The 26,714-nt window shown below is 58.8% G+C and overlaps 3 protein-coding genes and 1 long non-coding RNA gene across 11 annotated transcripts; 2 read left to right on the top strand and 2 right to left on the bottom strand.

Moving 5' to 3' along the window:
- Positions 1–2,997: 2,997 nt before the first annotated feature.
- Positions 2,998–18,140, bottom strand: Eps8l2 (EPS8 signaling adaptor L2). Of its 5 annotated transcripts, none has more exons than XM_013074665.3 (21): positions 17,849–18,140; positions 15,036–15,162; positions 14,911–14,966; positions 14,061–14,125; positions 9,003–9,164; positions 8,415–8,564; positions 8,265–8,344; positions 8,003–8,145; positions 7,860–7,933; positions 7,665–7,791; positions 7,492–7,580; positions 7,317–7,391; positions 6,936–7,084; positions 6,723–6,855; positions 6,451–6,560; positions 5,187–5,289; positions 4,626–4,745; positions 4,387–4,459; positions 4,097–4,277; positions 3,849–3,981; positions 2,998–3,762 (listed from the first exon to the last, which is right to left on the bottom strand). In XM_013074665.3, the coding sequence occupies exons 2-21, from the start codon at positions 15,077–15,079 to the stop codon at positions 3,682–3,684; spliced, it is 2,148 nt and encodes a 715-aa protein (XP_012930119.1). In that variant the 5' UTR covers positions 15,080–15,162; positions 17,849–18,140; the 3' UTR covers positions 2,998–3,681. The 5 variants fall into 5 exon arrangements, with proteins under 5 accessions (XP_012930119.1, XP_004851751.1, XP_012930121.1 ...); XM_004851694.4 differs by having other exon boundaries at positions 7,860–7,930; XM_013074667.3 differs by lacking the exon at positions 4,626–4,745.
- On the top strand, positions 9,163–13,098 carry LOC147827951 (uncharacterized). Its single transcript, XR_015451322.1, has 2 exons — positions 9,163–9,548; positions 10,228–13,098. It is a non-coding gene; the product is annotated as an uncharacterized LOC147827951 (long non-coding RNA).
- Positions 18,141–19,841: 1,701 nt separating the features above from the next.
- On the bottom strand, positions 19,842–26,347 carry Tmem80 (transmembrane protein 80). Of its 4 annotated transcripts, none has more exons than XM_013074631.3 (3): positions 22,498–22,682; positions 22,171–22,263; positions 19,842–21,193 (listed from the first exon to the last, which is right to left on the bottom strand). In XM_013074631.3, the coding sequence occupies exons 1-3, from the start codon at positions 22,568–22,570 to the stop codon at positions 20,988–20,990; spliced, it is 372 nt and encodes a 123-aa protein (XP_012930085.1). In that variant the 5' UTR covers positions 22,571–22,682; the 3' UTR covers positions 19,842–20,987. The 4 variants fall into 4 exon arrangements, 2 of the variants coding, with proteins under 2 accessions (XP_012930085.1, XP_087067324.1); XR_002397260.2 differs by lacking the exon at positions 22,171–22,263 and adding an exon at positions 21,778–21,944 and having other exon boundaries at positions 21,023–21,649; positions 22,498–22,684; XR_002397259.2 differs by lacking the exon at positions 19,842–21,193 and adding exons at positions 21,483–21,649; positions 26,224–26,347 and having other exon boundaries at positions 21,778–23,396.
- LOC147827950 (uncharacterized) lies at positions 25,758–26,609 on the top strand. The gene is made up of 2 exons (XM_087211197.1): positions 25,758–25,937; positions 26,049–26,609. Exons 1-2 carry the CDS (start codon positions 25,908–25,910, stop codon positions 26,607–26,609), a joined length of 591 nt encoding a protein of 196 aa, XP_087067323.1. The 5' UTR covers positions 25,758–25,907.
- The last annotated feature ends 105 nt before the right edge of the window (positions 26,610–26,714 follow it).

Below are 26,714 nucleotides of genomic sequence, written 5' to 3'. Positions count from 1 at the left end.
CTGAGGTTACAAGAATGTACCACAATACCCTGCTGAACCACTTTTCATTTTAAATGACCCAGTTTGGGGATTCTGTCATAGCAACAGAAAACGGACTAAGTGCATATTCATTCCTTTGTGTGTGTGGACCTGGGATCCAACTCATGGGTGTTCTACCACTGAGCTAAATCCCCAGCCCACATTATTTTGAGACAGGGTCTTGCTAAATTGCCTTGGCAGGACTCGAATTTTTGATCCTCCTGCTTCAGCCTCCCTAAGTGCTGGGATTACAGGCGAGTGGCCTGGCCTGGATGGGATCCATTCCTTCTTCTTTTTTTGGTACCGGGGATCGAACTCGTGTCCTTGCGCTTGTGCAGCAGGTGGCGAAACCACTGAGCTAAATCCTTGGCCCAGGGATCCATTCCTTTTAAAATAACTGCAGTACAACTGCTGTCACAGCAAGTTCTGCCCTGCACACAGCAGCAGGAGGCTCACGGCAGATGGGAGGTTGCAGGGGCCTTATTTGGAGACTTCCTGAAAATGGTTGCTTAGGACCTGAGCCCACACTGACTTCAGACCCTGCTCCTGTCCATTGGCCCTGAGTGATTATGTCTCCAGTTTGCCCAATCCTAATCGTGGCTCCAGAGACCCACCTGAGTCGGGACCCCGGCCCCAGTGAGATCCTCCAGCGGGCAAGGTGCTGAGCCCTCTTGGGTGTTAACACTTAGAGCGGATGCTGGCAATGGAGCCAGGTGCTGCACTGCTGCCCTCCATATGAACTGAGGCAGGGCTGTCCTCGCTGGCCAGCGGTCCACACACCTCTGGGGAGCAGGTCTTGGGCCACGGAGTCAGCCTCGATGTGCTATTCCATGGCTGGCACCGGAGTCCTTCCCGTCTCTCAGGCACTCTCCACCTTCTCCCTGAGACTTCTGGGGCTCATCCACTTTTGGGGGGCAGCAGGGATCCTTCCCGCTTCTCCATGATAAAACGCCATCTCAGCACCACCTGTACCCCGAGTCTCCCCACTGACTTGCAGGGCTGCTGCCACCTCCACATCCCCAGCTAGCAGCTGCTGCACTGGGCCAGGGACTTCACCCTGTCTTGCTGCTCTTTTTGTTTTTTGGTACTGGGGATCAAACTCAGGACCTTGCACCTTCAGGGCAGGTGCGGTGCCACTGAGCTACATCCCGGCCCTTGCTGCTCTCTTTTTCGGGGAGGCCACTACTCTGTCATGAATTTTCTAAAAAGCAAGACAAAGCAGCGAGAGGAGCCCCTTGCATCCAGGGTGGCCTGGCTTGGGTAGCCGAGGCCTGCTGTGGGAGGCCACAAGGACTTGCTTGTCTCCAGACAGAAGGGCCTTGTTCGTGGAGTTTGTTGGGGCCCTAGCTGGGGCGCAGAGCTCTGGCCAACCTCCCTGAGGTCTGGGATTCAGAGCTGCAGCTCCTCTCTGGTCCCCATGGTTAGACCTTCTGCAGTCTGGGTCCCACTGGGGCAGGCACTGTTGGAACCAGGGACGCTGGCCCGAACCCCACCCAGGCAACCGGGCCTCTCCGTGCCTCACTCTTGGTTCACGTCTGTCTCTCCAGGCTGCTGCTGTAGCCACCAAGAAGCCAAGGACACATTCAGTGCACACTGACAATTTGTCACCCTCTCGCCTTCAAGCCCTGGGTAGTGACACTGAGAACAAACAGTGGAGTGGTTCCTCACATGTTGGGTGGGCAGCCTTGATGCTTGGTGACCTTGGACCCACCCGTGGGCAGAGGGGTCCATGTCCCTGTACTGCTCCTGAGAGTGTCTGGAGGTGACAGACCTCCTCGGAACAACTTGTAGGAGCTCAGAGGTGTGCACCTGGGGAGGCGGAGCCCCTTGGGTGTGAAGGTCTGGGGCCTCCCCAGCTATCCAGGAGGCTGTGTGGGGACAGAGCAGGTGGTGGCCTGGGGTTGGGGTGGCTGAGGAAGCAGGTGCAGGTTCTGGGCTCCCAAGCCTGGAAGCAGCATCTGGAACCCCAGGCTACCCTGGTGGGGATCACCCTACTGGGGCTTGTTGGGACTGGGGTGGCCACTGTCCAACCCCAAGGTCAGGTATGCCAGGTCCCCTGAGGCCCTCTCTGGGAGCAGGTGGTGCCCAGGCCATCCCTGCCCTGAGGGAAACTGTTCTCAGCTCATCTTCCTCTTTTTCTCCTGGGCCAGGCCAAAGGTGCTGTCCCAGATAGGAAGTTAAACTGTTCTTTAGGCCTTGGGAGGGCAGTGGCCAACACATCCAGGTCACGGTTTGGAGGACCCAAGATGCTTGCAAGGCCTCTTGACTGGACCCTGCTGGCCTGAATGGGAGGAGGGGCTTCCACGGCCTCGGGCTAGACTGGTCTCGTGATGGACCAGCCTGGGGACCTGGACATGATCTCCACACCTGGCCCCACCAAACCTAACCTGTACCTTGCAGTCAACATGGCCCACCAGGCAAAGTTCCAAGATGGCACCCAGACCTCTACACCAGGGCTGGGGGGCTCCCCAGTCAGCTCTGGGGACCCACAAGCCAGCCCTCCACTCAGCCCGGGGCTGGGGCGCCCTCTGGTGGCCACCTGGGCAATACCCAGAGCGGCCAGCAGAGGGCGGCAAAGGCCCCTCCATGGGTGGGACCCGGGTGGGAGCGGGGTGAGGCGGGTGGACACTGGCCAGGCAGGTGTATGCCCCTCAGAGTGTGTGCAGGAGGAGCCAGCGATGCCTCTCACTGTCTGGGTCCTCAGGCCCCACGTCCCTCCTAGGCCCGCTAGACCTGGTCGGTGCCCCACAAAGCCAGCCTGGGTGACACGATGGGGCCCTCTGGAGCTGGCCTGGGAGGACCGCAACAAGGGGCGTGGAAGGTGAGGAGGGACGCCCCCCCGGCCCCCCCAGACTCTCGCCTCCTGGAAATGTCCCCCAGGCTCCTCAGCTTTTTCAGCCCTGCCCTCTGCCCGAGTTCTCAGAAATGATGCAGCCTTGGGGGGCCCTGGACCCCAGCCCTAGGAGACAGACACTCTGCTTCGAGAAGACAACTGTTTTAATGCCGTGGCCTCAGAGCCCCGCTGTCTTATCTCTGGCTGTGACACTCGGTCCGGAGCCCCGAGGCACAGCCACCAGCACAGCGGCCGGGCTCCACTGGCCTGGGACATGTCAGGGGACAGTCCTTCCGGGGCTCTGTGGGTCAGGTGTCAGAGGCCAGTCCTCGTGTCCAGTCTACCCTCAGACCTTGACAGGGTCCTGGAGCCCCTGCCCCAGCTGCCCTTGCCAAGCAGCACCCGGGGTGGGGGACAAATCGGGAGCCCAGGACACCAGCCCAGCCAGCTCTGAGCTCCAACCACTCTTGCAGTGTGGGGATCAGACGGACAGGTAGATGGAGAAGTCGGCAGACTGGGGGTCAGCATCACAGCGGCCAGGAGCATTCCATGCACGGGAGGCCAGCAGAGGAGACCCGTCCCCTGGGGAGCTCTGTGGCCTGGGACAGGAGGCTGAGGCCCCAGGGGTGGGCACAGGTTTGGCTGGTCCTTAGTATGGGCGGGGGGTGGGCAAGGGACCTGGCCAGGCCTGGGCCTGGATGCAGGTGACCCCCTCTCGGCCCCCAAGTCCTTGATATAAAATAATCCACCCACAAAGATAACAGCCCATGTGTGGGTGGGCCCAGCACAGCCTGCACTCCTCCACGAAGCAGGCGGCCGTGCAGCCAGGTCTAGCTGTCCTCCACCCTCCTCTGGCTCTTGGAATGAAACTTGCTCATGAGTTCCTCCAGCTCTGAGCCGCTCTGCTGTGTCTAGGAAGGATGGATGGGGTCTCAGCCTGCGCTGCGTGTCAGGCCCCCAGCAGGCGGGGTGCAGGGTAGAGGCTCAGGGCGCTCACCTCCAGGACAGCCTTTTGCACCGTGAGCTGGCTGTACACGCGGACGCCCTCCTCCCCGCACACCTTCTTCAGCTCGTCCTTGTTGAGTGAGAACAGCTGAGGCCCGGTCAGTATGCCCAGGTTCTCCACGATGCTGGGGGAGCGTGAGGGCGGCGTGGTGGGCGTGGCAGCCTGGCGCCTGCACTCACCTAAGCCCAGCTGCACGCACCTGAGCCCTCCTGTCACCCCTACCGCCCTGTACCGCTCACCGGCTGCTGAAGGCTTTGGCCTCCAGCCAGGCGCGGACCTCATCGGGTCCCGACTCGAAGGTGAGCGGCAGGCGCACAGGCTGGCTGCGCTCCACGCGGAAGGGCCGGGACTGCTGCACCTTGATGTGGCTAATCTTCTTCATCAGCTCGTCGTTCACCTCGTCCATGTGGTGGATCAGCTCTGGGGGCGGGCGCATGCTCAGACCTGCCCACAGGGCTCACGCGTGCCCCGCCCCCGCCCCGCCCACAGCACTCGGCCCGGCCCCCGCCCTGCTTTAGCTGCTGCTCACCATCCTTGCTCCCCGCGAAGGTGGGGGGCAGCTTGTGGGTCGGGCTGGCGGGTCCCCAGAATCTCTGACCGGCCTGCGGGGGGAGAAACAGGCAAGGGGTGAGGTGGAGGCTGTGGGGCTCCGCAGGACCTGCCCTTCCTCCTTGGGCAAGGACCCCAGGACCCCTGGAACAGTCAAGGCGGGGGTGGGGGCCGCCGATTCCAATCCCAGGACGGGGCGCTGACACCCAGGGCACGCACCTGGTCTAAGGGGGCGCCGACCTCCTCGGGCCGGGCCTCCGCCAGGATGTTGCAGGGCACGAAGCCAGCCTGGCCGCTTCGGCTGCGCAGTTTCCACCACTGCCGCCCGTCCTCCAGTACCTGGGGGCCCCGCACCCATCAGGCCCCTCCAGGAGTCTCCCCTCGGCCAACCCTCAGTCCTGGCACCCGGCACGCGGAGCGGGTCTCAGGGGGAGGGGCCTCGAGGGCTGGCTGTAGATGCACACACTCCCCCCCCACTCTGTTTTCCGTCCTTCGGTGGGTGGCCTGGATCCAGGGTTGGCACAAACGCAGGCTCTCGGGTGCGTGTGACGAGCCTCTGCTGGGCTGCACCGCAGGGCCCGCTGGCACAAAGCCTTCGGGGCACGGGGTCCTGCATGCCAGGGGTCCCCACGCAGGATCCCCTCAGCCTGCCACACCCGGGTCAGGAGGCCCAGCCCGTAGACCCCCCAGAGCCTGGCGCTGGGGACCCTGGGGACGTGCACCACCGTGCCAACGCCTAGCCCCCAGGCCCCCCAGCTCCCCAGGCAGCTGGCCCCTCACCTCTAAGACCTCATCCTTCTGCACCGAGAGCTCATTGGCGTTGCGCGCTGTGAAGTCGTAGAGGACCTTCACGTACTTGGCCATGGCTGGCGCTGGCTGGTACCTGTGAGTACCGGTAGGGCTGAGGCCTAAGGTGGGCTGGGGTCTCCCCCGGGTGGGGCAGCAGCTCCCTAGGCGCCGGCTGCCTGTGCTCTGCTGCCCGGTGCAGAGGAGAGAGGCTGCGCTGGCAGTGGAAGGTGGGGCAGCGGAGGGGCGGGACCGGCCCGAGTGGCCCAGCCCTTGGCTGCAGGGGAGCTGGAGCCAGGAGACTGTGCAGGTGCAGAGAGCCCTGCCTGGCGCTCCAGGGACAGGGGCCCAGCCCTGTGAGGGAGGCCACCTCATCTGACCACCCGGGCGGCTCTGGGCAGGGGCATTGTGGGCAGAGGGGGCTTCAGGGTGGATGGACACTGGAAATGTTTATGTGTGGGCCCAGCAGGCACAGGGGAGGGGTGGGCTTGTGTTCGTTGCACGTCTCTGACCTGGGGTCAGGAGGGTGATAGGGTTCCCAGGGGGCAGCAGGGGGAACACAGAGGAGGGGAGGCAAAGGGGATGCCCCTCCACCCTGGGGGCACAGTGTAACTGGGGCTGTGCTGGCCCGACTCTCAGCCTCCCCTGCTGCCTGCGCTGGAGACTGGGTGGGGATGGAAAATTCAAACCTGACTTGGCCAATTTAGCAAATTTATGGAGAACGCATCTCAAAAAAGGGGAGGGGTGCTGGAGATGGAGCTCAATGCAAAAGCTCTGGGTTTGTTCCCCAGAATCCCACCCCCAAAGGAAAATCAGTCCCCACAGCCCCACAGGGAGACAGTGGTGCTTGGTGAAGGCCCCAAAGTCGAGGGTGTAGTCTCTCATCTTGACTTTCACATAAACATGAGCCATAAAAGAGCCACTGTTTGAGGGTAGTAAATTTATGTGCGATTCAAAAAAATTTTACCTTTAATTATGTTATAAAAATATAATGAAACAAGGTTCTAATCTGGAAAAGCAGTTTTTTGTTTTTGTTTTTTGAGACGGGGTCTTGCTATGTAGTTCAGGTTGGCTTTGAACTCTTACTATGTAGCCCAGGCTGGCCTCAAAAGCACCGAGATCCTCCTGCCTCAGCCTCTTGAGTGCTGGGATTAAAAGCGTGTGACACCACACCTGGCAAAAGCAGCGTTTTTAGCCACAAATGAGGTATGTGCCACCTTCTGGTGCCAGCGTATGCCTGTGTCCTAAGGGGGCTCACCTGTGAGTGTGGGGGGAGCTGCCTGGCGGCAGGGCATCCCCTGGGGCTGTCGGCTCACCCAGGATGTTCTTTGGGGAGCTTCGCGCAGAGAGTCGGCGCCCCGGGGCTGGCTGTGGGGAAAGTGGTAGCCTGGGGTTGATGTGGGGTGGGGACCAGGCAAGAAGGGCAATGACGGGGGGGTCCCGGTTAGGGCCTTGGAAAATGCCCACACCTAGGACAAGGAGCCGGACGCCCAGGCCAGGGTGGGAGAAGCGGGTCTGGCGGCCTCTGACCTGGTCCTCTGGCGCCGACGCGGGCCCCTCCACCTCCCAGGGCGCCTCCTGCAGCACGTCCAGGGGCGGCTCCCAGCCGCTGTGAAACTGGGGCACGTAGGGGGACACCTGCGGCTCGCGCGGCCACTCGGACCTGGCGGACAGTCCTGGGTCAGACTCGACCCCCGGGGCTAGCCCACCCGGGACCCTCACCCTGCGCCGCCGCCTCCGTACCGGGGCCGCGTCCAGGTCTCCCCCAGCGACTCCCACAGCGACATCTCCTTGGGGACCAGATGGCCGCGCAGGAAGCCCACGGCGTCGCGGGAGAGCCCAGGGCTGGTGACCGAGCGCGCGAGGTCCGGGCCTCCGCAGGTGTTGACGATCTGGGGCACAGCGCGGGTCAGATCGCGGCCCACACAGCCGCCGGTGCGAGCTCCGAGCTCTGCAGGAGGGCGCGGGGCAGGGACCACGCCCTGGGCGGCCGGGGACAGGGCCACGCAGACGCGCGCCTGGCGCTGCCCCGTCACCCAGACCCGTTCCTCGGCCCCACCCACAACTGGCCCCGCCCACTCCCATCCCCTGGCCTCGGGCCCCGCCCCGCCCCGCCCCAGGCACCAGGTCCAGCGGGCCGAAGAGGAAGTGCACCAGCTCCGCGGCGCTGGGGTTCTGGATGTGCTTTTGCAGCTTTGCCTGGCGGGGCGAGGACAGGGCAAGGCAAGTGAGCGGGGGACAGATGGGGTGACCTGTACCCTTTACCCTCGCCGCCGGCCCCAGGTAGGGTCGCACTCACGAGCAGGTTGATGGCCAGCTTGGTTTTCTGGAAGCAGTCGACAAACTCGGCCTCGGAGGGGGGCCGCGCCCGCAGTGTGAGGACGCCCTCTGCGGGGTGGGTGGGGGCGTGAGCCTGGGCCTCCCATCCGCCCGCTCAGGGCCCCAGCCCTGCCCTGCCCCACCCCGCAGCACCTGCGGGCCCCTTCTTGCCCTTCTTCTTCCCCTTCTTCCGCTGGTTCAGCTGCTTGAAAGCCTCTGCCGCCTTCTGCAGCCGGGCCACGAACCACTCGATGTCGTCCAAGGCGCAGTTGAGGATTTGCTGTGGTCAGAGGCGGGGTCAGCCGTGCCGGTGGGGTGGGGACAGGGAGGACCCGGGCAGACACCCACCGTCTCCTTCTCTATCCTCTGGGCCAGCACCGCCCGCGGCTCCTCATCCTGCGATTCCCGGCGACGGAAGCCTGCTGGGGACAGAGCAGCTGTGACGAGGGCCCCTAGGCCCCGAGAGCCACCCGACCAGCCCCGCGGCCTACCTGGGTCTTGGGGCGGCACCGGGGGGCCCACCCGGTTCTTGGCATGAGGGGAGTCCCCTGCCCGGTCCTGGAAGGGGATGGGGGCTGGGCCCTGGAGGGGGGGCAGGATGGACTGCCGCTGCCGGATCTTCTCCTGGTGTCCCCTGAAGCGGAAATGGGGGCCAGTCAGCCTGGCCGCCACCCACACTGGGCTGCCCCACACTGGGCTGCCCCGCACTGTCCCTGCCCCTGCACTCCAGCCTAGGGAGACCCTGGGCCCTACTTCAGGGTCTGCGGCCGCATCTTCTTCCCCAGCCGGCAGTCGGCCAGTGCACTCTCGATGTCCTCCTGCACCAGCTCAGCCTGGGGACACAGGGGCGTCAGGCTCACCCAGCGTGCACCGTGCCGCCCGCCCTGGGGCCTGCTGGCTCACCTCCACCTCGTCACAGTGGAAGAAATGGATGTCGGGCTTGTTCTGCTCGGAGTCCTGGCACACCAGGAGCAGCACTGAGGGGTAGCGAAGTTGGTTGAGCACCGTCTGGCTGTGCTGCACTGTGGCCAATGGGAAGTTCTCCAGCTCCTCCTGGGGGCGGGTGGCAGGGTCAGCGCAGTCCTGGACACGCGGCTGGACTGTGGCCCCGGCACACAGCAGACAGATGTGGCCGAGAAAAGGAGCAGTGCCACAGCCCGGGGTCGCCTTGTGGGCACAGCACATAGTCTGGCCCTTGGACACAGACACACATTGGCCACAGGCACAGAAAAGGGACAGGGGAGGTCCAGATGTGGCCCAGGGGTACAGACAAGGACACTACCAGGCCTGGTCATAGCTACAGATAGGCCCAGGGCACAGACCAGGGGCTCGCTGCCACCTTGAGGTACTCTCAGCTCCACCCCATCTTCCCTGCCTCCCCGGGCCCTGTCACCTTCTGCCAGCTGAACGGCAGGGAACGCCTATCCCACAGACAGGCCCTGACACACAGCCGGCCCAGAGGACAGCGGCCCAACCTCCACCCACCCATACCTGCGTCTCGATGTCCAGCAGCCGCACTGACTGGTCGCTGACCTGCAGCAGCATCTCCTGGGCCCAGACCTTCTCCTTGGAGCTCAGCTGCACCAACTTCCGGATGGCGTCGTCCACGGAGGTGATGGCCTCACTCTTGTCCATGATGAACGTGGCCAGGTGCTGGGGGAAGGCAGGTGGGCACGGCACTCCTGTGTCCACCAGGCCCAAGGAGAGGCAGCCCGGGGGACTGAGGGCCCCAGCCAACCCTAAGGAGTCCATGGGGGGGCGGTCTGTATTCTGCCCTAGTGGATTCTTTGAGGGGTCATGGTTGTGCACTGATAAAGCCCTCAAAAAAAACTTTTAGACCGCTTCTCCCCACCCCTGCCACTGCACTCCAGGGCAGCCCTGCCCTCGAGTCCCAGCTTCCACAGACCCTGTCTCAAAATAAGAAGAGCTATGGATGCAGCTCAGTGGTACAGCACTTGCCTAATGTGCAGGAGACCCTGGGTTTGATGCCCAGCACTGGAGGGAGAAAAAAAGCTAGAAAATTAAAGAAAGCCCAAAGTAAGTGGAAGGAAGGAAATTAAAAGAAAAAAAAAAAAAGGTCTACGAACTAGTAAACAGAAAACCAGTAAAGAAAACCCAAAGTCCAAAATTCATTCTAAGATTAATAAAACTGATAAACCTCTAGGAAGAATAATTAAGAACAATACTAGAGAAAACACTAAAAGGAAGGACGGATCTTATAGGCACATAAGCGAATTAAGGAGCAAAAAACCTCCCACATGAGAAAGTTGTACTCAGAGGGCCCTACTGGTGAATCCTGGCAAATATTTAAGGAAAAAACACAACACACTTTCCTTCTGATGTATAAGGTGAACACAGCCATGACGCCCACCCTGCCAAAGGTAACGCAAAAGAAAGATACAGATGAATCTCTTCAATGGACATTGATGCAAAAAGTCTTCAGCTGGGCTGGGGATTTAGCTCAGTGGTTCTGGCACCTGCCTCGCAAGCGCAAGGTCCCGAGTTTGATCCCCAGAACCAAAAAAAAAAGTACCTCTACACACACACAGCAGACAAAACATCGAATGCTTTCTCCTAAGACTGAAGAAGGCAGGGGCGTCCACTCTGTCCCTTTTACTTAGCACTGTACTGGTGATACTAACCAGGGAAATGAGGCAAGAGAACACATAAAAGGTACAAAAGGAACAAAGAATGATTTTTATTTTTTTTGGTACAGGGATCGAACTCAGAGGCAGGCAGCAGAACCACTGAGCTAAATCCCCACCCAGTGATTTTCATTTCTGACAACGTGATTGTGCAGGTGAGTAGACAATCCAGTCAGTGTACAAGCAAATCACTGGAACAAATTACTAAATCCGCCAGGGTCCCAAGACACTTGATCACCATACAAAAATTCAATTTTTTTCTATATACCAGCAGCAGATCGTTGAAGATGAAATTTTTTTAAATGCCATTTGTAACAGCACATAAAAATAAAACACCTAAGGAATAACTTCATAAAAGATAGGTAAGACGTCTACAGTGTAAATCACATTGTTGAGAAATTAAAGAAGACCTAAGCTGGGCGTGGTAGCACATTGCTGTAATCCCAGCCCTCAGAAGTCTGAGGCAGGCAGATTGCCACAAATTCGAGGCCAGCCTTGGCTACATAGTGAATTCAAGGCCAGCCTGAATTATATAGCAAGACCCTGTCTCAAAATAAATAAATAATAAAGAAGACCTAAAAAATGGAAAGACAGGGCAGGGGATGTAGCTCAGTGGCACTGCACCTGTTTGGCAAGCACAAGGTCCTCGGTTTGATTCCTGGTACAAAAAAAGAAAAAGAATTGAAAGACATCCCATGTTCATGGATGGGAAGATAATATTGTTTATCTGTTTTTTTGTTTGTTTGTTTGTTTTTGGTACTGGGGATTGAACTCCAGTCCTTTCGCTTGCAGCAGGCAGTGAAACCACTGAGCCAAATCCCAGGCCCATGATAATATTGTTTAGATGTCAATTCTCCCTAAACTGCTTCACAGATTTGACTCAATGCCAATCACAATTCTAGCAGCTTTTTTATTTTTTTATTTTTTTTGCAGTACCAAGGATTGAACTCAGGACCTTGCACTTTCTTTTGATTTTTAAAGACTATTTTTCTGGGTTATGTGATATTTTTGTGTACTTCAAAGCAGTTTTATTTTTTTCTTTGGTACCGGGGATCGAACTTGGGACCTTGCGCTTGTGCAGCAGGCGCTGGAACCACTGAGCTAAATCACTGGGAAGGACCTTGCACTTTCAAGGCAGGTGGCAGAACCACTGAGGTAAATCCCTGGCCCTCTAGCAGCTTTTTTAAGGAGCAGAAATGGACAAACTGATTCTAAAATTTATATGGAAATCTAGGCTGGGGATTTAGCTCAGTGGTTCCGGCACCTGCCTTGCAAGCAGAAGGACCCAAGTTCAATCCCCAGTACCAAAAGAAAAAAAGAAAGAAAGAAAAATTTATATGGAAATCTAAAGAGCTTAGTCAAAAATTTTAGCTGGCCACTGGTAATACACACCTATAGTCCCAGCTACTGGGGAGCCTGAAGCAGGGTTGCTTGAGCCCAGGAGTTTGAGATCAGCCTGGGCAACACAGCAAGACCCTGTGTCTAAGGAAGCGCGTGAGAGTGTGTGTGTGTGTGTGTGTGTGTGTGTGTGTGTGTGTGTGTGTGTGTTGGGGCTCAAATTCAGCCTCATGTATGCTAGGCAACCACTCTACAACTAAGCTATGCCCAAGTTCCAAGAAAGAACAAGTTGAGAAACAGAACAAAGTTGGGAGTCTCACTGATTTGAAGCTAAGGTTAGAGCTATGATTCAAAGCATGTACACACAAACAAAAGAAAACAGAAAACAAAAAGCCCGGTGTGGTGGCGCACTCTGTTACCCTAGCACTTGGGAGGCTGAGGCAGGTGAGGGTCACCGTGAGTTTGAGGCCAGCCTGGGCTACAAAGCAAGACCTTGTTTCAAACAAAACAAAACAAAACAACAAAACCAGCATATATATAGAATAACAGGTCAGTGAAATGAAGAATTCAGAGGTAGGGCCAGGGATTTATAGCTCAGTGGCACTGCACCTGCCTCGCAAGCACAAGGTCCTGAGTTCGATCCCCAGTACTGCAAAAACAAAGAGAATTCGGAAACAGGCCCATCCACATCCAATTAATCAGCTGTTGCCAAAGGCATCAGAGCCAGTCACAGGGAAAGGAAAGCCTTTGTAACGCAGCTGGACATTCTTACGGGAAAAGAGGCCTTGCTCCGGCCCCACAGCATGCACAGAAATGAATCTAAAGCACATCACCAACAGACAAAACGCCTCCACTACCAAGCAAAGCATCCAACAGAAGACACAGAAAGGAGGATTCAGAGTCTTGGCCAGGCAACAATTTCTTAGGAGACAAAAATCAACCAACCAACAAAACCATAAAAGAGATTTTTAAAAATGAGTACGACTGGACGTCATCAAAGTTGAACACTTCTGCTCATTAAAAGACAGCCCACCAGGTGACAAGCCACGGACTGGGAGAAGATGTTTCTAATTCATGCTTCTGACTGTGAAGGTGAAGAGCCCCCCAGAACTAGGAGCGACTCCATGAGGTACAGAAGAGACACTGGGCCTGCCCAGCTGGCAGAGGCCCACACCACAGAGCCCAGTGCAGCTGACGAGTTCTTCTCGGCAGTCTTCTTCTTTTTTTTTTTTTATTTTTATTTTTTTGTTACCGGGGATCGAACTTGGGTCTTTGTGCTTGTGTAGCAGGCGGCGAAACCACTGAGCTAAATCCCCGGGCCTCTTCTTAAAATAATTCACGAAGCAGAGGAGCAGAGGAGCAGAGGTGGCTGTGATCTACAGGATCTCATTTACAGACAAAACTGTAGTGATGGGGGACACGGCAGTTGCCAGAGACTGGGGAGGGGTGGCTGTGACCACAGAGGGTTTCAAAGGAGGATGGACTGGTGGTGGAGCTGCTGTGTGCCCAGGTCACCATGGTAACAGAACCACACACCCCCCCATTTACTGTAGGAAGTTAGAAAAGAAATAAACATGGGCTTCTTTGCACGCCCTCCCATTGTCAAGATGGGTCTTGTGCCCTCAGGAAAACTCCACCTACTCCCCCACCCTAGCTGGCCCCTGGGTGAGTAAAAAGGTCCCTGCAACAGCAGAGCCAAGGCAGGCCAGCTTGGACCAAAGTCCAGGAGCCAGGCAGGGTCCAGGAGCCAGGCAGGGAAGCCACGGTGGCTGCTCAACAAGGAGGACAAAGTCCCTCTCCCGAGAAAGGGGCAGAGCTGCCAGGAAGGAAGAGCCAAAGCTGCCTTGTCCACAGCTCTGTGTCCTGTCCAGGGCACCGAGCCAGCAGCAGGAAGGACCTTGGTCACCCCAACATGCTGGCCTGGAGATGTGTGTGGATTTCTGAGGGCTCTATGGACCCTCAATCCAGTTAGAGGGCTGAGGTTCAGAGAGTGCCCTGGGGTGTGGAGCCCAGCCAGGGACATGGGAATTTGCACTTAGAGCTAGCAGAGCACCCGTCGCCCTAGACCTTCCTGTCATTCCTCACCCTGTTGTTCCACAGGCTTAGCTCACAACCAGCAACCCCGGCCACTCCCAGGTACAGGAAAGCCATTGAAAGAGCAAATTTCCTCAGTTCTGAATGTGACTTAAAGTGGGCCCAGGTGGGGGCCCGCCTGAGCTGGCAGTTGGTTCACAGGGTGCAGGTTACTGGTCTGGACTCAGCTAGCAAGCTCTCAGTAAAGGGCCCCTTTGTTCCAGCATCTCCTCCTAATCCAGTTCCCTGTTTGGGGGCCAGGATGACAACTTCCTTCCCACCCGCTTTTCCTGGCCAGAGCTGTCCAGTCCCTGGGTATCTCCCCAGCACACCCTGGGCAATGCTGGCCACCAGCTCCCCAGGGTGGGCTCCCAGTGGCCCCACCATGAGCTCTGTGGGACTGGAGGGGCCGTCTCCCCACTGTGGCTGAGCCCAGGGCTGTGAGGGTGTCCCCTGGCTGTGACCCTCCCTGTTTCCTGGACTGGGGCCTCACCTGGACATGGTACTGAGAGGTCTCGTGCATGATGATGTTGGAGTTGGAATACTTCTTCCTCTGCTCTGGATGGGAGAAGGCAGTCTCTCACCCCACAGCAGGACCCAAAGCCCCTGGTGCAGGGGCTTCGAGGAGGGTGCGGTGCAGGCCAGGGCCCCTCCCAACCAGCAGGAAGAGAGGGAACCAGGGTGTGCAGTACCAGTGAGGAGCTCCTGGGACAGAGCTGGCAGGAAGCCCTCGGACAGGTCCCCAGGGTGGGACCCAGGGGTACTCAGGGCGGTGCTGGGCAGCCTGTGACCAGAAGGAGTGCTGGGGAACAGGAGTCTCAGCCACACCCCACAGAGGGCGCCCCATCCCACGCCGCCTTCCTGAGGAGGGGGAGTCCAGCCGGGACCTCCCCGCTGAGGGCGGGGCCCCCCAAGTGAGGCGCTCGTTTAGGGCCCTGGCCCAGCCGAGGTCGGGCTAGGGTCCAGTGTGGCCTGAGCCTAACAGCGTGGGCTGCGGGGAGCATGGCGGCCGCGGGGGGAGCCAGCCTCCTCCTGGAGCAGACACCTGGCAACTGGGTCCTGCCTGAGCCCCTCGATCATGTTGCAGCGGAGCATGGCAGCGGAATCAATACTGACGCTCCCTGAATTATTCGTAAAGGCCTCTCCCCTTACGTCCGGGGGGAGGGGTGTCCAGTGGCCGGAGCTCGGGGGACGGGGACGCAACTCAGAAGCCACCAGCGGCTTGGGTCCAGAGGTCTCCTCAGGGTCCGGGGACCAGGCCGCAGCTACCCTGGGTCGGGGTCGGAGTCGGGCCTGGGCGCAGCCCCACTCCCCCACACGCAGGCCGTTCTCACTGCACTCACCGAACAGGTCCTTGGCGCTGATCTTGGCCACACGGTCTGACCGGCCCAGGCTGCCACTGCGGGGAGGGGCAGGTGAGGGCAGCGCCCAGCTCTCCCTCCCCTGGGGCTGGGGGCGTGGGGCTTACTTAGTGGAGCCCGGGCAGCAGCTCATGGGGCCCAACTGGCTCATGGTGTCCTTGGTACTGCCGGCGCCGCGCCGAGGAGACAGCACAGCGTCCGCCCGAGTCAGTCGGGCCCAGGGTTCGGCCGCACCTGAGGGGACAGAGGCGGTGGGGCTGGGCCTCCTCTCCCAGGTGCAGGAGCCGGTGGGTGCTCAGTGGCCTGGCCAGATTCCTGGGGTCCTCAGGGAACACAGTCCTCTGCCCTGCATCCCAGCTGGTGCCACAAGCCCCATCTTGCTCTAGACCTTCACCTTCCACATGGATGGCGGGAAGGGCTGCCGGGGTAGCTCTGGGTGGGAACCAGCAGGAGAGGAGGGCAGGAAAAGGTGAGGCTGCAGCCTTCGGAGGGGTGCAAAGCGCAGGAGCCTGAGCTGCTCCCTCACCCAGGCCTCTACCCAAGACCCCTGCATATGCCTGTGGGCCTGGAGGCCCTAGCAACGAGGCTGGCGCTTAGCTCCCTCTGGGCCGTGTGGCAGGGCATCCTGGGGTCCTGGGTACTCGGAAGCTAGTCTGGGCTGTGCAGGGGAGGGACGGTGGGAGTCAAGGGCAGAGAAGGAGGGTGTGCAGCCAAGATGCTCAGGGGTGCTTGGCACTCCAGCCTCCCCAGGGCCGACCCAGGATGGCTGCTCTCCTGGGCCAAATTTCCAGTCCTGCCCTCTCTCTTTTTTTTGGTACCAGGAATCGAACTCAGGACCTCGTGGTTGCCAGGCAGATGTGGCGCCACTGAGCTAAATCCCAGGCCCCTAGCCCTGACCTCTTGCCAGTCACATTTTGGGGAAACTGAGGCCTAGCTGCTGAAGGACCAGGTGTCTGATCTGAGCTGGACCCTGGGGCCTTGCCAGAAGGGTGAGCAGAGCTGGTGGCCTGGCTTGGCCTGACACTGTGTGGTCTGTGCCCTCTGAGGACTTCCAGAGCTCGGCTGCCCTGTGTCCTTGGCCTGGGTTCTTCCACGGCTCTTCACAGCTCCCCATGGGGTCCACACATACTGTCACCATTGGGGTCATCCCTTCCTGCCTCAGCGTTTGCGTGTGCAGGTGCTGGTGTGGAGGGGCAGGCTGAAGCACCCAAGACCTTCTAGTCTGACCAGGTTAGGGGCTGCTCCTAGGAGGTGTGGGGTCTGCTGGCCTTGGCCACTGCCCGGGTCTGGCTGGGGTGCACACTTTCCACAAGCCTCCAAGGGCCCTGGCTTGCCAGAGGGGGCCTGGCCCAAGTCCTCTGTCCACTCATTCACGGAGAATGTCTGGAATGCTCAGAAACTCAGTGGGTGAGTCTGAGTGTTTGCCTAATGGGATTCCTGACGGGCTCGACCAAAGGCTTGGCACGTGGGTCCAGGTACACACACCTGGGCAAAACAAACTCCAGCAGACCCAGGCCTCCAGGCCCACAGCGTGCACAGGCTGTGACAGGCAGCCTCCCCAAGGGCGTCTAGGCAGGGACCTGGCACCCAGGCAGGGGGAGGGGGGAGGAAGGGGCTGTCCCCCAGGGCTCCAGCTGGGGTGCATCTGGGAAGCCCTGTGAGCCAGGGGGGTGGAGAGGGGCTGTACAGCCCTGGCCCCGAGGCCCTGGGGCTCAAGCCGCACTTTACTGTGTCAAAAGCAGTGTCTGAAGTCAGGGTCCAGCCTGGTAGGTGCCAGGTGTTGGGGCGGGGAGGGGGGAGGCTCCAGCAGGGCGGCACGGGCGGCGAGGAAGGAGGAACTGGCTCCAAGTCCAAATTCCAGTCTCCATCCGCGGAGCGGAGGGAGTGACCTTGGGGCGGGGTCAGCCCCTCACTGGGGCTCCTGGCTGCCCTCGTGGGAGCTGGGTGGGGCTCTGGAATGGGGGAGCCCCTCGGCCCCTGGCTGCAGCCCTGTCTGGAATCTCTGGCCTGGACAGATGAGAGGGAAGGACGGAGGGCAAGGTTGGGGGGAGGCAGTGGGTGCACTTGGAGAGACCAGGGCAGGCGGAGAGGAGCAGGAAGCAGGGCTGAGGGGAGCAATGGGCCAACAGGACCTGGCACTCCCGGGCCCAGGAGCAGCCTGAGCTTGGAGTGAGGTTGCAGAAGGGCCAGGCAGGGAGGAGCGGGCCCCCAGCAGGACCCTGCCTTCCAGCACGGTGAATGAGGGCTGTGCCCAGGTTGGGGGCTAGGATTAGGGTCAGGACCCCTCGTCTCCTGCCACCCGGCTCACCCTGTGCAAACGAACAGCCCGGGCCAGCCTGGCCCAAGGAGCGGGTCGGGCACCCTCAGGCCCTGACCAGCCTACTCTCCGAGGAGGCCCAGCAGGGTTCCTTCTGCTGCACCCCAGCCTCCCCACCCCTGAAACCCCACACCCCAGCTCTGACCAGGAGCCTGACCTGGCCGGGTGTTTCCTGGCCCTGGATTGCCTTTTGGGCGGGACTCTGGGGAGGGCATCCCGACGACCTTCAGGGCCCAGGAGGTGCGCTGACCCCAGGTCAGGCCCTAGAGAAGGCCCCGACCCCGCAGGAAGGAAGAGGACCCTGAGGCGGGGAGTCCTCCTTGAGCCCCCAGGGTGGGCCCCACCACGGGGGTGGGTGACGCATCCACCACGGGTTAAAAATATCGCAGCTCACAAGGCTGCCTAGGACTCTCGGGAAGGCCGGGGCCCCGCAACGGTCCTGGGGGATCCTGGGGCACAGGGCCCGGGGAGGCCGCGGCCGAGCCGCCTCCCGGCGCCGCCCCCAGCCGCCCGAGCCCCGCTGACCCCGCGCCCAGAGACCCCGGTCCCGTCACCTGGGGAAACTAAGGCTGGGGATGCTCGCGCCCTGCCTGCGGCGCTCACCTGCTCGCCGTCCCGGTCGGCGCGTCCGTCCGCCCGTCTGTGCGCGCCGGGCCGCCGCAGTCTCTCTCCACGGTCGGGCAGGACCTCGGCGGCCGGGCGGGCCGGGCGAGGCGGGACACAGAGGAGGAACCTGAGCGACAGGTTACCGAGTCACCCGCCCCGGGCGCCAGCGGGAGCCCCCCCCCCCCCGCCGACGCCCCGCCCCGCCCCGCTCCGCACAGGGAGGCGCCCGGCCGGGCCAGATCCCTCCGCGCCCCTGGACCCCGCAGCCAGCGCCTCGGAGCGCAGGGCCGGGCTGGGCCGGGCTGGGCCGGGCCGCCCACCACGCGGCACTCAGTTGCTCTGGGCCCCAGATTCCTCGCCAGGGGCTGCGCGCTGCAGGGGTCTGAGGGCTGCTGCCCTGGGCTATGAGAGCCGCGACCCTGCCAGTGACCCAGCCTCAGGTGGTCGAGGGCCTCTTCTGCTGCCTGTCCCGTGGCCGGGACTCTGGGGCGGAGATGTCGTCCGAGTGGGGCTCAGCAGTGGGACGCAGCTGGAACCAGACGTCCCGAGTTCGCCAGGTGGGTGGGATGGGGCTCCCTCCTTCACCATCCGGGCGCTCCCGAGACCTCTGTCCCCCTCCCCACCAGGGGTGTCTGTTGGGTGAGTGGGGACGTCCATGGCCCAGCTGTCCTGTGTTCCCACAGACAGAACAGGCCCAGCCGGGGGCTTCCAGAACTGCTGGGGGTGAGGGGTCCTGGAGGGGTCAGAGGACAGGCCTGGCTGGGGTGTGGAGGGAAGAACTTGCAGAGACCAGAGCTCAGGCTGGGTGTTTGCTGGTGAGAATGGGTCCGCCCGGACACAGGACACTGCCCGGGGAGACAGTGCCCTCTCTGGCCTGCCCCAGCCTGCGCTTGGTGCAGGGGTGAGCTTGGTGAGAGGGCAGGAAGTGGCCTTTGCCCTCGCCCAGCCGGCTCACTGATTCACAGCCAGGTGGCTGATCTCATTGAGTGACCCTGCCCTGGCCCAACACCAGGGGCCGCGAACGACCCAGTGCGAGGTTAGGGTGTTGAGGTGCATTTTTAAATTGTTATTATTTCTTGGTGCCGGGAATTGAACTCGGGTCCTTGAGCCTGCGGGGCAGACGGCAGAACCACTGAGCTAAATCCCCGGCCCCAGGTACTTTTTTAAAAAAATAAATTTCATTTTATCCCATTCCCCTCTTTGTGCTCCCTCCCCTCCCTCTGTACAAAGCCTTTGTTTCCATTTTCCCTTTTTTTTCCTTGTCTCTTCCTTCCTTTCTCCCTCTCTTCTCCCTTGGTCCTCTTCCCACTTGAACATCTTTTCGGTACTTTTTTTTTTTTTTTTGGTACCAGGAATCAAACTTAGGGCCTTGTGCTTGCAAGGCAGGCACTGTGCCACTGAGTTACATTCCCGGCCCCATTTGGTAATTTCTTTAAGGTAAATTTTACTTGGTTGGGGAGTCTAGGGAGACCCTTCCTCTCACCCTTCCGGGACAGAGCTAGGAACAGGCAGTCTTAGAAGCTGGGTGGGTCCCTACTCCCAAGCACATCACGAGGGCGCCTGGGCTGGTGCTCACGGGCAGTCTGTGGGCCCCTGGGGAACAGGTGAGCAGTGCTTGCGTGGGGCCAGAGAGAGAGGTGTCAGGCTTGAGGCCCCACGCTACGGCAACAGCCTCCTGGGGCAGAGTGCGTGTCCAGCAGGTCCTGCACATGCAGACAGTATGTGCCTGGGCCACACGGACACTGGGAGGTGTCTTCCCGTGCTGCGTGGAGCGCTGTGAAGCTCAGGTTGGAAAGCGGGTCTGTCCTGACATTCACTGTGGCCTCTGAGGGTCTCAGGTCACAGTCGGTAAAGGGTCATGGTAAGGACAGGCGGGGGCCAGTCTCCCACAAGGTGTCCTGGCCGGGCACTCTGGGAGGCGTGAGGGCAAGAGGCCTGAGTCTCTGCACCAGACGTGGGGAGTGGGTGGCCATAATTAAAGAGGAGTTCATGGAGATATAGACGTGTATTTATTATTCCAAACAGAAAACAACAAATGAGGAACCCTACTACAAAAACCAGCATTTTTTTTCCAGTACTGGGAATTGAGTCCAGGGAGTAATGAGCCAACCCCCAGTCCTTTTTCAATTCTCAATTTTTTTTTTTTTTTTTTTGTACTGGGGATCGAACTTGGGTCCTTGCACCTGCACAGCAGGCGGGGCAACCACTGAGCTAAATCCCTGCCCCTCAATTTCTAATTTTGAGACAGGGTCTCATTACGTACCCAAATTGCCCAGGGTGGGATGGAACTTGTCATCCTCCTGCCTCAGCCTTCCAAGTAGCTAGGATCGCAGGTGTGGACCACCACAACTTTACTTTTTTCTTTTGGTACTGGGGAACAAACCCAGGACCTTGCACTTGCCAGGCAAGTGCGGTGCCACTGAGCCACATCCCCAGCCCCAAATGTTATTTTTGGTGCTGGGGATTGAACTCAGGACCTCACACTTGCCAGGCAGGTGCCGTACCACTGAGCTACATTCCCAGCCAACTAAGCAGCACTAGGCTTTAAGTCTGAGGATGGAAAAAAGTCAGATGTGAGATGGAGTTTGTTCAGTGGCAAGCACAGCTATTACTGTAGTGTAGTGCGGCTCAGAGACCTCAGACAGAAGGAATTTCTACCTGCCCGGACCCCCAGGAGGAGGAGGTGGCTGAGGTGAGACTTTGGCACACAGCAGCCCTGTGGGGTGCTCCCTGGGGCAGCAGAGAAAAGTGGCTTTCAGGACACGGATAAGGACAGAGTGGGGAGTACAGGCTGATGAGAGCTGCTGTGTGCGGATACACGGGACTGTGCGTGACCAGCTCGCCCTGGGATGGATGCAGAAACACGAGGGCGTGTTTCTCAGGGGAAGTGACAGGGCGGAGCCACTGGACCACCCCAGGGTGATCTCATGTCTGAAGGGCTCTGTCCTCCCTGGATCCTGGTGGTCAGTGGTGGCCGGTCTGCTGAAGCTAGGACCGGTACAGGGCCTGAGTGGGCTCCCCGGGGGTCCCCCCAAGCTGTGCTCAATGCCTGGGCCCCCAACAGTATGCCCTAGTTCTTTCTGCCTGCAAAGATAAACTGCTCATGGTACACCAGCAGGACAGTGGTGGGCTGGGTTTATCTGACAAAGGCTGTGATTACCACCACCTGCAGGGCGGCTTCCAGGCCATGCAGTGCCAGGAGTGTGGTGCTGAGAACCCAGTCTGCCCACAGCACCATGGTCTGCCAGAGAAGGAAGTAGACAGAAAGTAGCCCGATGCCCACTGTGAGGGCCACGCTGGCAGCCAGTGGCACCTCAGCTTCTGTCAGGTTGCCCTTCATGCCTGGGGAGACAGAAACAGAGAGTGAGGTGGGGGCTGCAGGATGCCCAGCCCCCATGCCCAGCCTGCTGCCACCACCCAGGACCCGGCATATGACCAAATGGCTTCTAAAACCATGAACATCTGCCACCTTTTCTGACTCTACAAGGGCACCGAGGGATTCTGTGTAAAACTTCCAGAAATATTTTCCCCTGTGCTTAGGCTGTCCTGGAAACTTCACAAATGCTCATAAAAGCTAAAGCTGCACATTGTACACAGTGGGTCAGTCACAGAAAATACCAATCAAAGCTGCCACCAGCCAAGCCAGCTGCCGGGGTTCCCCTTGGCCCTGGGGTGTCGAGGGTCTGTGGAGTGCATGCATCTGGGACTGTAACATTCAGCATCCTGGGCCGGGGATTTAGCTCAGTGGTTCCGAAGCCTGCCTCACAAGTTCAAGGTCCCGAGTTCGATTCCCTGTAACTGCCCCCAAAAGAAATTGTAACACAAGATTCAGCATAGCATGGGCACCAGAAGCCCCAGCCACACCTCATGGGGTCGAGCCCTGGTTTAACAGGAAGGGTGGGTACAGGCCGCCTCAGTTTCCTCACTGTTATGGGAGGTCCTGGGGTCAGAGCCTCTTCCCACAGCAGTCCCACAGTCCTCGTGACCCTGGGCATAGTGCAGAGGGCCGGTGGAGGCCAGGGGCAGCAGCTGCTCTGGGGAAGAGGGGTTTCCACGTATGCCTGCTGTCTGCCTTGAGTCCTGTAGAAGGTCCCTGTGTGATTAAAGGAGAGGGATTTGGCCAAGCACTTTGGGACCCAAGCTGGATAGGGCCCTGACACCTGTCCCTGCTCTAAGAAACGGTTAATACTTAATGTGCTGTAAGGGGCCTCGAAAAACACCTGGTACACTGGGGAGACTCTCCAAGAGCCCAATGCTAAAGTGCTTAACATCTATAGGCTGCCAGCACCACAGCCTTCGATGTTTCACAGCCAACTCACCCAGGTGCAGCCTCGCTGCTTCCAGAGGCCCCATCAGAGACAGCAGCATCAGGTCGAGGCCCAGGTAGCTGTGAGGACAGCTGAAAACCCGGCCTAGGGCAGACAGCTCAGTGGCCCACAGTGACAGTGGCTGCTTAGCCCTGCCGTGCCGTGTGTGACCCACCCCCACCCCCACCCCCACCGGGGATGGAACCCAGGGCTTTTCCACTGAGCTACATCCCCAACGCGTTCTAAAAATTTTTTAATTCTGAGAGAGGGTCTCACTAAGCTGCCCAGGCCTGCCTCGATCTTGGGCCCCTCCTGCCTCAGGTTCCCGGAGTGACTTACTTTTATATACGATCATCAGGAGTGTGGCCAGAAAATACAGGGCGCAGTATATCCCGCTGAGATGAAACAGCATCTGAAGAGGAACTGAGGAGAGCTGGCAGGTGGTCAAGGGTCCTCCAGCTCAGCACTCTGGGGTGAACCTGCCCAGGCAGCCAAACCAGAGGGGCGGGTTCTGCCATCGGTCCCGTGGCCACAGACAAGCACATCCGCTTCCAGCTCTGACAGGTGGACGTGTGCAGGTGGACATGGAGGTGCAGCACTGGCTCCTACCTGGGTCCCACGACCGTGCCAGGTCCTGATGGGCACAAGGGCAAGGCAGGAGCCTTCCTACCCCACCAGAGCATGGGTGGAGCACAGGCCCTGAGGCTGGTGGGGCTCCACCTGGAGCTCTGGGTGACCTCACTTGGCACTTGTTCCACATAGAAAAAGAGCAGTACTGTTGTGTTCTACAGGGAAACATATCTCAGTTTGGGGGCAGATAAATGTCCTCTGGCAATTTCCTAACATTGTTTACTTTTCAGCAGTCACACTAGAAGGAGTCTATGGCCATCCAAAGTGAGGGGTTTCCATCTTTCTGCCTGGTGGCCCTTGGTAGAGAGCGGAGTCTCCCTGGGGCACCAGGCTTGTACCAGGAACAGAGCTGAGGGGGTGGAGGTGGGCAATGGAGCCCCGACACCTCGCTCAGAGGAAGTTTCACCAGCTCTCTCCACTGTCAGAACACCCCTCCCTCTTAAGTCACCATAAAAATGTAAGGAAAAGGTGGGGTGGGCATAAGAGGAAAAGGCAGAGATCTGGCTGCCAGCCGTGATCAGCCCCAAGGGGCTGCCTGCCAGAGCCAGGACCTGGCAGAGAGAGCAGGATGCAGCCACTGCAGGATACCACCGAGGAGGAGCCTCTCCCTGGAAGAGAAAGGGTGGTCAGTGAGGCCCAGTCCTATAAGATGCTCTCCTGGGCCTCGCAGTACCGAGCTGATAGTCTCACTCCACTGAGCTCCTAGTTACAGGAGGAAGTGCACATTACAGGGCCTGTAGCTAAGTCTCTGCCGTCACCTGTGCATCCGTCCCTTTGAGGAGGACATCATCATCTAAGCCTCCCCAGAGCCCAGGGACAGCCTGTACCCTGGAGCACAGGGCAGGGTCAGAGGTGGAACCTCTGACCTGCCCGAGGCCAGACTAGACAGGAAAGGTGAGACTCACACTTCAGAGCAAAGTGCCTGAGGGTAAACCCAGGAGTGCTTTTCACCATGTGTGATCTCTGCACGTGCCACATGTATGCAGTTACAACCACCTGCTTTCTCATGTGACCTCTAAGAAATCATTTTTCTGAATTGGTCATAGACATTTGCTCTGCTCTGGAATTTGATCCATTTCCCTAGAATATCCCTGTGGAGAGAACCTGTCCCAAATGAGCCATCAAATGTGCAGCCTCAGTCCTCCACCCACCCTGCCACAGGTGTCTTTCCCATCCTGTGGGAGGTGCACAGCCCCTGTCCTGAGGACCCCTTTGGCTGGTGCCTGGAAGGGGATGTGACCTGGACCAGACTGCGTCTTTGAGGCAGAGCTGTGGACTCTCTCGTGGGCAGGCGTCACAGGTCAGTAAACTCAGGATGTCAGTAACAGACCCTGGCCTTGGCTCCTAGCAGGCACACGTGCAGAAGCAGGAAGCTGAAGGTGAAGGCGCAGCATCACCTTACAGCAGGTGCTCTTTAAATCTGATCTGCTCTTTTCCAGCCCCAGCTGAACTAGGTTACCTCAATACCTGTCATTATTTGGGTCAGTTTCATATTAATTGGGGGTTTCACATTAAATGAGGTTTTCCTCACTCCTGACCCTTCTCTTAAAGGTTGGTGTCAGAGCCAGGGGAGTGGCTCATTGATACAGCAACTGCCCAACATGAGGGAGGCCCTGGCTTCAATCCCTAACACAGGAAAAATAAAATAATAAAAAAGCTACCATCAGAATCATTGCAAATGATAGTTGCCCATTATTACAGGTCAAAATTGTGGGGATTAGGAAACAAAACCTCATAAAAACCTGTGTAAAAACCTCATGTGTGGGCCAGTGATTTAGCTCAGTGGTTCTGCCTGCCTTGTAAGCGCAAGGACCCAAGTTTGATCCCTGGTACCAAAAAAACCCCAAAACCAAAACCTCATGTGACATAGCATCTGAATAATTAACACAAAGGTCAGGTACAGTCAGACCTGTAGTCCCAACAATTTCAGACCTAAAGGAGCTCATTCTGACTTAATGTATTTGGACTGGCTTTGGGACTTAACACTTATTGCCAATGATTTAATGTAGTCACCACATGACTACCAACAATGTAGAAGTAAAGGAGAACGAATGTTTTCCCTGGTGTACTGGGGAAGATTGGGAAGAGATGCTGTCTGATATAAACTTTTATTTTTAATATTTGCTGTACTGAGAAATGAACCCAAGGCCTAATGCATGCAAAGAAAGTTCTCTACCACAGAGCTAGAGCCCCACCTCTTAATTTTTTTTTTTTTAAGCAAATGAAAATACAGAAGCAAATCTAATTTGCAGAGGACTTCCAAACAAGGGCTGGCAATTTGGAAACCCTCTGTAAGGTGACAGGTAGTTCTTTGTGGGGTGGCCTGCCAATGCTTAGTGCATCCTCTTAGCAAGGGATATGGAAACCAGGCCTTTAACTAGTGCTGTGACAGTAATTCCAAGGCCCCAACCCACACGGGATCTTTAAATTTATCACAAATGTTATTCAGTTACCTCGGAATAAAGACTAGTCCCAGATGGAGTGGTGGGTACTGTCATAGCCACTGGTGCTGTGGCAGAAGCCGCTCAGGTAGCCCCAGTGTAGGGAGTGTTGCACCACCAGACACACCCAACACACCCAAAATGTGTTCCAGGGAGGAACTCTTTTTTTTTTTAACCTTGGAAGACAAATTAATGAAACTAACTCTGGAGGAAATATAAAATTGAATAGCACCTATTAAAGAAAGTATATTCCTAACTTGAAAACCTACCTATATGACAACAGCAGGCTCATACACATTTTAACTGATAAATTATATCAAACATTTAAAGCAGAAAAAAGAAGGGACACTGCTCTCCTCATTTTAGGAACTCAACATTGTGCTAATCCTAAAACTGGATAAAGATCAGGGAGGAACTCGGGAGAACAGCGATGGATGTGCGTAGGCCTGCAAAGGCTGTGACCAGCTTCCCACTTGGGCTGCTGGTGCCTGGCCCTGCCCACCTCTGCTTCTCATCCAGGGACGCTGCTTGGCGCCAGCCGTGCAAGAGCCCCAGGCCTCAGACACCACCAAGGCAGGGACAGCTCCTAGCCAGGGCACCCAAGCATGGTTGGGGCGAGTCACAGATGTGCAGTGTGCTGTAAGTGTATGCAGGGGCGAGCCCAGAGTGTGCCCAGGTATGCTGCACGTGTGTCCAGTGTGCGCACAGGTGAGCCACGGGTACGCCGGGGTGAACCGCGGATTTGCTTAGGTGCGTCCCAGGTGGGTGTGCTCGGGAAGGTCCTCGCCAAGCAGACAAAATCGTACCCCTCCCTCCCAGGCCCGGGCGCGGCGCCAGGGCGTCCGCCGCAAATGTCTGAATGAAGGGGGCTGCGTCCGCCAGGGCCAGTACGGCGGAGTGGCGGGGAATCGGAGGCGCCAGTCCTGTGCTCGTGGCTTGCGCCGAGACAGCGGGACCACAGCTACATGGCGACCGCGCGGCCCCGCCCGCTCACCCGGCCGTGCGGCCGCCATCTTGCCGTCGGGTCCGCCACGATCCCGGCAGCCTCTCGGCCGCGCCCCACCGCCATCTTCGTTCCTCACGCCGCGCCCGGGAACGTTGTCCAACCGCGGCCGAGCTGATTCGGCGTCCGGCAGCGCTCGGGCACTTCCGGACAGAAGGAGGCGGGAGCTGAGGCTCGGAAAGGTTCGGGTTCGGGCTCGGGGACGTTCGGTGGAGCTCGGCTCCTCCTCGGGCCCCCTCGGCTTCCGGCGGCGGCGGGGGCGGGAGAAGCTGGTGGCCCAGGGCTCTCCCGTGCGAGGCCGAGTTGTGTTAGAGGCGCGCGAAACTCGGCCGAGAGCCGGCCCGCTGCGTCGGCAGACGAAGACAGCCAACCTCTAGCCTCCTAGGGAGTGCGGAGGAAACGCTCGGAACCATTCGGACAGACCCGGTCAGCACTTCGTGAAATTTCGGCCTTCCTCGGTTCGCGACTTGTGGCCTCGGGTC

This window comes from Heterocephalus glaber, unplaced genomic scaffold (assembly GCF_053883595.1).
Source record: "Heterocephalus glaber isolate CG9 unplaced genomic scaffold, H.glaber_assembly_v1.0 deba00001428, whole genome shotgun sequence".
Classification (NCBI taxonomy): domain Eukaryota; kingdom Metazoa; phylum Chordata; class Mammalia; order Rodentia; family Bathyergidae; genus Heterocephalus; species Heterocephalus glaber.
The sequence above is the reverse complement of the archived record's forward strand: the minus strand, read 5'-3'. Positions and strand labels throughout refer to the sequence as shown.